The sequence below is a fragment of the Echinops telfairi genome, unplaced genomic scaffold (assembly GCF_000313985.2).
Source record: "Echinops telfairi isolate 266 unplaced genomic scaffold, ASM31398v2 ScPeMD7_5;HRSCAF=22, whole genome shotgun sequence".
In the NCBI taxonomy this organism is placed as follows: Eukaryota; Metazoa; Chordata; class Mammalia; order Afrosoricida; family Tenrecidae; genus Echinops; species Echinops telfairi.
The window spans coordinates 24,537,646-24,549,780 of NW_022103901.1; the positions used below are offsets into that span (position 1 = coordinate 24,537,646).

Here is a 12,135-nt window from a genome sequence, read left to right on the forward strand (position 1 = left end):
CAGATGGGCTTTGGGTCTTCACTCTGCCCTCCCCTTCATTCACATCGATATGATTTTCTGTTCTGGGTCTTTGATGCCTGATCCCTGATCCCATTGACACCTCATGATCACACAGGCTGGTGGGGCCCAGAGAATTTAAGTAACTTTTCGGAACTCACAAAGCTGCAATCTAGCAGAGCTGGGCTTGGAATCCTTGCCCTTGCTTACCCACTCTGCTCTCCCTGTCTTGTATGGTCATGGTGAGGGTTGAAGATGGAAGCTTTGGGGTTCTCCCTTCCTTCTCTGGGCTGGAGGTCAGGAATTCCAAGCTCCAGACTTGGCTCTTCCATGAACTTCAGGGCCGTGAGGGAATGAGGTTTGAGTTGGAGACCTTGGGTTCTGTCCCACATTGCATCCTGATCTCTCTCCTCGCCTCCTCCGTGCTGCAACCAGACCCCACTACTGTGATGAACAAGTGTGAGGAGTCCTGCCGGCCCGAGGAAGAGTGCCGTGCTGTCGATGGTGTCTGGGGCTGCTTCTGCAGACGGGACCTCAATAGCTCTGGTAAGTGGTCTGGCAGGCCAGGCAGTGGGGCGGGGCACCGTGTCTGCCTTCCTGCATGGGCAGGACCTGGGGGTGGGAAGGAGGGAGGCAGCTTTGGCGGGCCAGGACAAAGTATTGACCGTGTCGAGGACATGGAGGTAGGGTCAAGGGACTTTAGTTCTCAATTCCAGATGATGCGAAAGGTGGAAAGAGCCAGGCCAGCAACAGACACCGGGACCAGGAGAAGGGCCCGGGCAGGGGTGAGCTTAGGGACGAGAGCTCTGCCCATGGAGGAGCTGGTTCTAAGGTTCCTGTACCAGTCCTGGCTTTGCCATGTTTTAGCTCACTGGGGCAAGGTGTCCTGGGGGCATAGTGACTCACACATTGGACTGCTCTCTGCAAGGTCGTGAGTTTGAAACCACCAGCAGCTCCGCAGGAGAAAGAGGAAGCTTTATACTCCGGTCAAGGTGACAGTCTCGGAAGCCCCTAACCGCAACCTTCCTCTGTCCTTGATGGCCACTGGGAGTCGGAAATACTCTCAAGACATGATGACCCCTCACTGGAGCATACCATGACAGAGGACAATACTGGGGACACCCAGGGGTGGGGTTAGTCTAGTCTGAGCCCCCCACGGTAGGGCAAACCAATAAGGGAATGTAACAGAGCCGCAAAGGAAGCAAAGCCACAACGCCCCTGAAGCGCCCCCCAAATAGGCTTCAGGCTAGAGGGGAAAGCTCCAGAATTCCACCAGGTATTGGAAGCAAGCTCAGTGTTTTTATAAAAACAGTTTTATTAGCACTTCATCCACATATCCTACAGCTCAATCGTTCAATCACATCAAGCAGAGTTGTACAATCACCACCACAATCCATTTTAAAACATTTTCTTCTTCCTTGTACCCATTGTTATTTGTGTCATGATTGTTTTTAATCGTGGCCAAGATATACAGAACAAAACATCCTCCATTTCAACAACTTCCACATCTATCATTCATTGCCATTGATTATACTCGTCACGCTGTCCAACCATTGTGGAGAGCCTCTTCCAAATGTTTCCACCACCAAGAACTCAGTGCTCCCAAGCAAACATCGAAGGTTGGTTTTCACCAGACTGAGGAATCCCCGTGGGCAGACCCTACATCTTATGTAGTTTTGTGTTGTATGAGTCTAATATATTGTATTCTGTCACTCACAACATTCTCTACTTCTTCATTTAGGTCAACCTGTGGGTGGCAATCCCTTTGGGAGCTGAATGACCCTTTCACTGGGGTCACCTGATTCATAACAGTAGCAAAATGACAGTGATGAAGTAGCAACAAAAATAATTTTATGGTTGGGGGCGTCACCACAGCATGAGGAACTGTCTGAAAGGGTCGAGGCATTAGGGAAGTTGAGAACCACTGGTTTAGGTGCTAGTATTTCATTGCCATGGCCACCCAGAATTCACAGACAACATTCATGATGAGAGGGAGAGACAGGTTACAATGCAAATGAAAAATGCTCAGGATGCAGAAGTCCGGTCAGGACAGGTTACAAAGTTCTTTCAGGGCTGCCGATAGCTGCCCAAAGGGCATGCCACTCCTCTGGAAGTCTCAACCTGAAGGCATTCAGCTCAAGCTCCACAGCCCAGTGAGCCCGGATCCCTGAATTAAGTGCTCAGGGCAGCCCTACTTCACAAGCTAGCCTCCTGCCCCAAGGCACTCAGCTTTACTTGCTCTGCGGGCTGGGAAATCCATCCCTCTTTCTCGGCCCGGGCTCCTGGTTCTGCGGTTGCTACTCTGCCACTCCTTACATGTCAAAGCTGTCTTCTGGATCACAGAGGCTCACTGTGCAGGAATCTCAGGGTCCAGATGACATACTCCACTCCAGCTCTTGCTGGTAGTGAGATCCCCGTCCTGCTTCACAGAGGGCTCACTGTATACCCAGAAAGATGGCAATCGCCATGATTCCTGTTCGCAGTTACTCACAGGTGAATCCCATCAGTGTCTCCCCACCTTCTTATCCAGACCTACACAGGAAAAGGTGGGAGTCTGGGGGGAGTTTCAGAGACTCTGGCTAGCAGAAACACATTCAATAATTCACTCCTCCTGCACATGTTAAGAAATAAGTTAATATTGAAGCAATGCATTCATGAATGAATCATGTATTTATTTTTTAAAACAGTTTTATTGGCACTTCATTCACATAACATACAATTCAACAGTTCAATCATATCAAGATGAGTTGTACAATTTTTGCTACAATCAATTTTAGAACATTTTCTTCTTCCTTGCACTCACTGTTATTTGTGTATTTTTTTTCCATTTGGCAAATATATACACAACAAAACATTCTCCAATTTAACAACTTTTACATGTATAATTCAGTGCCACTGATTATCCTCTTTGTGTTGTACAACCATTCTTCATAGCCCTCTCTCTCCAACTTGTTCCACCGCCATTAAAATAAACTCAATGCCCCTATGCAAAAACTTTTCCTCCTTCACCATGGTAACCATAGGTCAAACTTGGTTTCTCTTTTTTTGGTAATGTTCTTGATATTATATTCACATATCATATTCTTCCATACTTAGATCGCTTTTGAAAAGAGTTGTGGATACATCATCATGAATCACCTATGTCTGTTCATTACTGTCTCCCCTATTGGAATATAAGTTTCAGAGCAGTTGGAACTTTGTTGAGTTTGATAAGCACTGTATCCTTAGTACCTAGAACAGAGACCAGAAGACAGAACGTCCTCAAGACAGATTTGTGTAATCAATGTTGAGTGGATGAATGAAATAAAAGGATGCCTCAGAACGTGGTCAGGTGAGCTGACGACACCAAGAGAGGAGTAGGAGTCATGAGTAGCTAACTGGGAATCTAGTCTGAAATGCGGACCAGAAAGATCCTAATCCCTAGTGGGGATGAGGCACACAACCCTAGCCAAGTCTGCATAGACAGCATGCTGGGAAAGTCTGGACTAGGGACTTCTTTTCCAACCTGACATAGCCACCAGCCCAGGTGTGAATTCTGTCTGTGCACCAGACCCCATCCACGGAATCCATCTCATTGGGGCCATTCCGCCAAAAGGACTGAGAAGGCAGGCTTTGCCTCTGCTTCCAGGCCCCCGTCCACTCCACGCTCACCTCTTCTGATTTTCCAGACGTCCACAGTTTGCAGCCCCAGTTGGACTGTGGGGCCACAGAGATCAAAGTGTCGCTGGACAGGTGTCAACTGGGAGCCCTGGGCTTTGGGGAGGAGGTCAGTGCCTACCTGCAGGACCCACACTGCAACAGCAGCATGCAAAGTGAGCCCCGGAACTGGATGTCTGTAACCAGCCCCGCCCAGGCCGGTGCCTGTGGGAATATCCTGGAGGTGAGTGTTGTTCGAAGCATTGCGAACAGAAGGGTGAGCAGGGGACTCTGGGAGCTCTTCCAGTTAGGAGCCATACGACTAGGGCAAATCCCTTTGCTCTTTATCCAAATCCGCTGCCATCGAGTCAGTTCCAATTCCTGGTGACCCCAGGACAGAGTAGAACTGCTTCCTAGGGTTTCTGAGATGGTAAATCTTTATGGGCACAGCAGGCCTCATCATTTTTCCTTGAAGGGAAGGTGGTTTCCAACTGCTGGCCTTTCGGTTAGCAGCTCAACGAGTCATCCACTATACCCGTGGGGTTTCCCTTTGCCTTTTGGGGTCCTTAGAATTGTGTGAGATTCCACATGGTGGTCCACATAAAGGGCTTTGGGCAGGTCTGACACTTGAGATCAATCATTGTAAGCTAGGCTTCACCTAGAGTCCATGTCATTGGCCTGGGAGTCCCATGGACCTACTTGAGATGATTAACAGACAGGGGTGGGGTGGGCAGAAAGGCTGAGAGCATTGGTTCTGGAGGGAGGAATACTTGAGTGGAACACATGCTCATGGGCTCATATATGCGGTTTTATTTTTCTGCCAAAGAGAAATGAAACCCATGCCATCTACAAAAACATGCTCTCCTTGGCTAATGATTTCATCATCAGAGACACCATCCTCAACATCAACTTCCAGTGTGCCTACCCACTGGACATGAAGGTCAGCCTCCAGACTGCCCTGCAGCCTATTGTAAGGTATGGTATTGACCTCTGAACGCTGGTCCATAGCTAGAACATCGACCCTATCACTTCAAGCCTAACTTGGGATGCTTTCGGGATGCCTCTCACCAACTTTTGTTCATTCGGACAACCATTCCACAAGTATTTGTGGATCGGTTTGTAAGGCCGCTCAGCATGAACAAAGTAGGCAGAGAACATATTAAAGATGATGATGAAGCAAAGCAGCAATATGAAACAGTGTTTATTAAATGTGCTATACAGGACCAGCTTACTAATCTTGGAGACAGAGGCATTAAACAACCAATCATGCCAATCATTATTTATAAGTGGAATGAATGTGGTACAGGAAAAAGTATTCAGTGTCTTGGGAACAGGGAGCAGGGTTCCTAGATCTGAACTCAGGCTTGGGATAGTAGGGCTGAGAAGGTTTCCTTGCACGTGTGGGATTTACGACCAGACTAGTATAGCTTGCATCCTGCTTTTAAGAAAATAATCTGATGAAGTACACAGCTCCCTCATGACACCAGAAATAGAACCAAACGACAATGTGGAGAGGAGTTCTATGTGACAAGGACTTTTGTTTGTTCTCTGCTGTGTCTCCAGTGCTCGGAGTTGAGTGAATGATCCCGTCCCCTCCTAGACTTCCCAAGAACTCCAGGGTGCCCTTCTCAGCCCCTCCTTGCCTACTGGGCTCAGGGGAAGGCGGGGTCAGGAGGACCCTGAGACGTTTTCTAGGTCCGTGGTTTTCAGGTTGTATCGTCCTGAGCTCATACAAAATAAAAAGTTCATAAGAAATAAAGAAATCAAGTCACCAATCTTATTAGCAGGAGCCTGTGGGGAGCACAAGTAGTTACGCGTTTGGGTACTAACTGACTGGCTGCCAGTTTGAGTTGACCCAGAGGCACCTCAGGAGATAGGCCTGGCGATCAACTTCTGAAGGACCCCAGCCTTTGGAGACCCCAGGTAGCCTGAAGGTCTACCCTGAGTCAGAACAGGCTCAAGGGCAACTGGTCTGGTTTGAGTTTTGTTTTGTTATTTTTCTATGAAGTTATGTAAAAATCGTTTGATTGGCATATAAACGTATCATATAATTTGATCGTTCAACCGTAGTAAGGGTTGGGCAATCATCACCACAGTCAATGTTAGAATATTTCCTTCTTTCTTGTACTCAATGTGGTCTGCTCCCCATTTCCCGCCAACCTCCCTGCCATGCCCCTAGGGAGGAATTAATTCTGGGACTGTTGATTGACCTATCCTGGATTTCATACACAGAAAATCCTACAAGACAAAACCAAGAAAGAAACAAAACAGCAGTGACAAAACAACACCAAAAAACCTCGATGGGAAAGGTGGCTGGGAATATTAAAAACTGGAACAAATTTTAAAACAGGTCAAAAGGGAGAGCGATTATATTAGGTTGCTATAAGCCAGAACAGGCTCCAGGGCAAGTGGTCTGGTATTGTTTTTAAACCATCTTGTTCAAATGAGGGTATCATTAAAGATGATGGAGGTAGATGGAAGAGATCTATTGTTAAAAATCAATCGTGCGCTCACAAAACTGCCTCTAAGCCTCATTCAACAGAGAAGAGGGAGGCCTGCCCCTGGTATTCCTCTCTGAGTGATACGGTCAGGTTTGACCTTCGATGCCAGACAGACTGGCAGAATCCCCGAGGCAGCCTCTGACTTAGACCAGCATGGGCATTGCCTCCCAAAAGAACTCACTGCCCTGTGGACCACAGCGATCCCACAGGACACAGGAGAACTGCCCAGTAGGGGTTCTAAGCTCTAACCCTCACAGGATCAGAGCCAGCCAAATTTCCACAGAGCAGCTGGATTTAAACCTCTGGCATTGAAGTTAGCAGCAAAACACTTACCCACTAAGCCACAGGGCCTAGAGAATAGTCAGTGGTCAGTTTAAAAGAATCACTGAATAGTTCATCCATCAAGAGATCAACAAGGCGCCTTTGCCTCAGACCTGGAGTCACTTGCCTCTCCCTTGTGCCGTTCCTTTGTTCAGTTCCTTGAACATCAGCGTGGGCGGGAAAGGAGAATTCACCATCAGGATGGCGCTTTTCCAAGACGAGAACTACACCTCTCCTTACGAAGGGGACAGAGTTGTGCTGTCGGTTGAATCCATGCTCTACGTGGGTGCCATCTTGGATGGAGGAGACACCTCCAGGTTCAGACTGTTGATGAGAAACTGCTATGCCACCCCCACGGACGACAAGGCAGATCCGGTGAAGCATTTCATCATCAGAAACAGGTACTGGGTAACGTCGGGGTCCCCTTTATGCCTCAAGAAGTTTTCGGGGAAACGTTCACTCGATTCAGGTCCGGCAGTTGTGTGAATCAGTTTATATCTTTTGGAAAATCATTTGGTCTTAGGGATCATGTGCACATCCCTTGAGCCAGGAGTACCATGCTGAGACTTGATCCTGAAGTATTAACGCAAAAGAGGGAGGCAGGGGGAAAGAAAGGCTGGTTCTCGTTCATCCAGCATCCCTTATGATCTGGACAATAGATGGATTACTTGAAAAGAGGGGATCGATGAAGTCGTGATGGAATGTTCCACAGGTCACACTGATCTGTAGGGAAAACACATGACCAATGTTATGAGACAAAAGATTGCTAAATATAATTGACAAAAGTTTAAAGTGCATACTTATTTTTATTCAAACGATTACCCGAATCTATCAGCGAGCTTAACAATATACCATGCATTGTGCTGTGAATATGCATGGATCGGTTCAGTTAGTGTTCACACACATCAGTCCTCTGAGATGGCATGATTGTCTCCATTTCACAGATGAGAAAACTGAGGCTCCACGGGATTGCGTCATTTGTTCATGACCATTGAGCTAGAAGGGAGGTGGGCGGGACTTTGAAGGCAGTCTGCCTTCCTGCAGAGACTATGCGTTTGATAACTGAGGCCATGGGAGTTTGTGGGCAATGTCTTGGAGGAGACACAGAGGCACGGGACAGGTCCGTGTTGTCACGATGAAGGGGACTTGGGTACCACTCTCTCTGATGCTGCTTTTATACCAGATACAGGTCCAAAGTGTAGCCAAGGGCCTTCAGCTCCTGAGCTGTTCTAGACAGTAGATCTTTGCCCCTGTCACCCTCCCAGCTGCCCAAATCTGCAGGACCCCACCATCTATGTGGAGGAGAATGGAGTGTCCTCGGAAAGCCGGTTCTCCATCCAGATGTTCATGTTTGCCAGGAATCATGACCTCGTTTTCCTGCATTGTGAGGTTCATCTCTGTGACTTCCTTAAGGAGCAGTGTCAGCCGGTGAGTGCCTCTTGGACTGAACTCTCCAAGTCTTGCAGAAGCCCTGATACCTGGTGGTCTGTCCATGCGTATTTATTGGGATGATGAATGGAGGGAGGGAGGGATGGATGGATGAATACGTGGGTAGTCAAATGAATAGATGGACGGGGGGAAGACAGAAGATAGGCAGATGAAATGAAATAGGGATAGGAAGATGAATTCATGGGCTAGATTTAGAGAGAGAAGCAAAGATAGATGGATGGACTGTCAGCCTCTGAAGAGCCCCTGTGTCCATCATCCATGCGCCCTCTGGAGGCAGGGCAGATAGAGGTTTTTCCTGTCACAGACAGATCCAAATGATTATGATACTCGGCCTTTTTATGGGTCAAGAACTGAGTCAATTTTTTTACATGTCATAGCTAATTGAACTCTCAGACCCTTTCAGTCATTTATTTTATTAATCCCGTTGTACAGATGAGGAAACTGAGGATCAGCGACATCACCTGTCCAAGAGTCACCCAGTTAGAAAGCGGCAGCCCTAAGATGTGCCCCCAGGCCCAAGCTGTCAACTCTGGCTTGGTGCTGCGTCAACCTTTGTTGTGTGCTTACTCAGAACCTGTGACCTACTCCACTAACATGCCTCATTTTAGTCATCCTGACTAAGGAGGGGTATAATTGGCCCCATTACATAGACGAGGAAACTGAGGCGCAGGGAGGTGAACCTGCAATGAGGCATATCAGAGAGAACGGCAATGCGATTCAGCCCTGGGTGTGTGTGGCACGGAGCTGGGACTTCTCTAGATGAAGTTAACCATGGCCGCAGGGGGAGGGCGGTTTGGTGTGTGTGGCGCAGTTCTTCGGACAGAGCTGCTCATCACAGAGGCAGTCTGGGTAGCGACTGGGCATTTATGTTTTGCTCTAATGAAACTTCTCCACCTCCACAGTCTTGCACCAGAAACAGACTCCGCAATGATGTCACGACTCTCGACCCAGCCTATGTTCTAGATTTGGGACCCATCACTCGCAGAGGTAAGTGGACTGGGTCCTGGTGACAAGGGCCAGCAGACCGAGGGCTGAAAGTGACCCAGGGTCAATGGCTCAACTGCTCGGGACCTTTTTCACCCGAGTGCCACCTCTGGAGGACTCATTCCCCTGTGAGATGCATGTGGTCCCAACAATTGCCTCTGCCACCGGTGGTGGCCCTCCTGGGCACCAGAGACCACAGAGCATCCTGCATCCACAGGGTCCCTCACTCCTCCCGAGGCAGGCATGGCTGTGTCCACTGAACAGGGGAGAAACTGAGGCTCAGTGCGTACACAACAGATGGTCTTGCTTTGTGAGTGACTGGGACTGGGCTTGAACCCAGCTCTGACAGCAAAGCACATGCTTTGCTGAACTTGCTCCCAAGTCCCCATAATCCAGCCCCTTCTAAGTGGCATACAAATCCTAACCTCACCCCCACCCCCACTTCCCCAACTTAAATGGCTTTTGTTTGAAGGCTGTGTTTTTCAAAGTCCATTTAGAGTGTTCTGGATCATCGTGTAGGGATTTCCCCCCCAGTTTTGTCCCACATTCCCATCTGTCCCACCCATGCGTAGGCCACACTGCCATGACCCTTATGGAGGAAACCAGAAATCCAAAAGAATGAGGGCTTTGTTTTTGTCAAAAGGATCCTAAGATGCAGTGGAGTTAAGGACTTTAGTACTATTTTCTTTGCGTCTGGCCCCATGCCCCACTTGTTTCTATGTACATCACACAACCCATGCCCTCGGTACGCTCCCAACAAGCTAAACGCACCACCACTCCCATTTTCAGGTGAGTGAACTGAGGCTCAAGGAGCCTCTGTCTTAAAGCAGCTTTTCCTAGCCTTGTCTTTTCCTTTCACGGACACCTGGAGCCTCGGGTCTTACAATCGAGGGCAGCTGGAGGGTTGGCAGCTGCCCTTCTGAATCACAAAGATGGGGGTTCAAGTCCCAGTCTGCTCCTCCCTGGCAATGCCAGCTTGACAGAGCTGCGTCTCTGCCTTCTCATCCACCCAATGGGGCTGAGGGTGCTCTCCTGGGACGATGGCATCTTTCAAAGCCTGGGGCATTTTAGAAAGGAACCTGCCAAATGGCAGCGGCCTCCCAAGTGATGTGATGCCCCCATTCGGGAGAAGGCAGGGCAGATATGGCTCTGGGTCCACCGGCGTGGGGCGTGGCTGAGGGGCCCTCACCTTCTGCTTGTTTTCACAGGTGCCCAGGCTCTTGGTGTTACCGGTGGGGCCTCCAGCACCACAGGTACCATTTACTTCTGCCTCTCCTGCACCCCTCGGCGCTCTCTGGCCGTCCTCCGTTCAGTTCTGTGCACCTGCCCGTGCGACACTGAAATTCTTCCTCCCCGAGGCTCTGGATCTTGAGAAGCTCGCAGTCTAGCAGAGGAGATGGTCACGTAGCAGCAAATATGTATTGCATGCCTACTGTGCGCCACACATGGTTCGAGGCCTTGAGGTTATCACGGGGAACAGAGTAGACCAGGCAGGTGCTGTCCTCGTGGGGCTTAGGTTACAGCGTGGGGAAGGGACAAGGCAAGGTCAGCAAGGTGATTTGGATAGTGAGCAATGTGCCAATGACCTAAGAGAGGGTACTGTCATTGAACACTGCTGGCAGAAGTAAGAGCTTCTGTGTCCCTCACACAAATGGAACACACTGGCAAAGAGTCCAGGGACAATAGGGTGGCACCATGAAGTTATCAGAGCCCAGGCTTCTGCCAGCTGACCTCCCCACCGTATTGAAGAGATAGCCTTTGTTTCCATGGCTCACAACGGCAGCTGGAGCTCCAGCCTACAACGGTGAAGGAGACATGAGAGAAGTGACCGTCTATCCAAGGACGTTCCTGGAAGCGAGCGCCTTGTACCTCCACAGACGTTTCAGGGGCCAGTGCTTGGTCACATGATCATACCTGGCTGCCAAGGCAGCTGAGAACTGTAATCTTTGTTCCAGGTGGTCATGTCCCCCCCCCCCCCCACCTCCTGTGTGTGGGGAGGAGGAATGATGGGTGGCTAATGATCTCGGAGTCAGAAGCAGGGCAAGGCTCACAGGCAGAGGGAGCAAGAAGCACAACACTGAGCTAGACACCAAAGCAAATCCAGGAGAAGCGAGGGGGCGCTGCAGAAGCAGCGCAGAGAATAACCAGCTCAGGTCAGAAAGAAGTTACCATGGGGGGCGGGGGTAGCTCTGAACATGATGGATGGGCTGAAGCTCAACAGGCCGACAAGTCCAGGAAAAAGACTTCAAATAAACTGGAAAGCACAGGCCAATAAGGCGTTTACTACCTCCCTAGACTCTTCTCATCCTCCCCAGGCTTGGTGTTGACCTTGGACAGTGCCGAGGAAAGCTATGCTCCCTGGAGAGAATGGGCAGGGGGCAGAGAGTAGACAGCTGGAGGACAGGGAGCTCAAGGCCCACGGCTCCTTTCTGGCAGATTCGGAGGTTAGCAGAGTGCCTGGGACAGCTTGGTTTTTCTAAGAGAACTGACCAGGGTCAGTGGTGGACTTGGGAGGCTTCTGGAAGAAGAGCAAGGAGCCCTGGTGGAGCAGTGGTTAGCTGTCAACTATCAAATGAAAGGTCAGAAGTTTGAACCCACCGCACGGTAATCGGCTCCCACAACGTTTACTGCCTAGGCAAGCAGTTCTGCTCTGTCGGACTGGCTTGCTCTGAGTCACAAATGACCCAGGGCAAGGAGTTCTGGAAGAAGGGAATTCATCTGCTGCAGTGGCGGCAGAGGACCACACGAGGGCACTCGAGGTTCACGGCATCGCTTGTGCTCGCCCACAGCTATTTCGGATGCTTTAGCATTAATTGAACATATAAATCGGAGACTCGATGGCAGTGAGTTTTCACACACTTCTCATGCCCCACCTTCTAACATGTTTCGAAAAATTCTGATTTTCCTCCTGCCCCCACCCCTTTTCCAGCACATCAGAAAGACTTTGAATTGAGGGTGTGGTGGGAGGAGGTGTTATAACCTGGTAATGGGGGAGCCGGCCCCCAAGTACAAAGCACCTCCCACCTAGTATCCACGCCTTTTATTAACACCGAAGGTACAAATAAAACCACAAAGCAATCAATTGCTAGCTAGTGATTCCTGCTCACAGTGACCCTGTTGCAGGCGGGGTGGGGGTGGAGGTTGGGGTTCAGTTAGTAGCTAAACACTTCCCTTTGTGCCACCAGGGCGCCTGATCGGGGACACACAGTGACATGCAACACAGACCCGATCCCGCCCTTCGCCCCCC

The 12,135-nt window shown here is 49.6% G+C and overlaps 1 protein-coding gene across 1 annotated transcript in view; it reads left to right on the top strand.

Moving 5' to 3' along the window:
* The window catches only part of GP2 (glycoprotein 2), a 19,212-nt gene that overhangs the window by 5,448 nt on the left and 1,629 nt on the right, over positions 1 to 12,135 (top strand). The window contains exons 3-9 of the mRNA XM_004705741.2: positions 433 to 543; positions 3,666 to 3,877; positions 4,460 to 4,608; positions 6,611 to 6,856; positions 7,721 to 7,883; positions 8,807 to 8,891; positions 10,097 to 10,141. Of these exons, the coding sequence (XP_004705798.1) occupies positions 433 to 543; positions 3,666 to 3,877; positions 4,460 to 4,608; positions 6,611 to 6,856; positions 7,721 to 7,883; positions 8,807 to 8,891; positions 10,097 to 10,141 (1,011 nt within the window). The remainder of the gene's footprint in view (positions 1 to 432; positions 544 to 3,665; positions 3,878 to 4,459; positions 4,609 to 6,610; positions 6,857 to 7,720; positions 7,884 to 8,806; positions 8,892 to 10,096; positions 10,142 to 12,135) is intronic.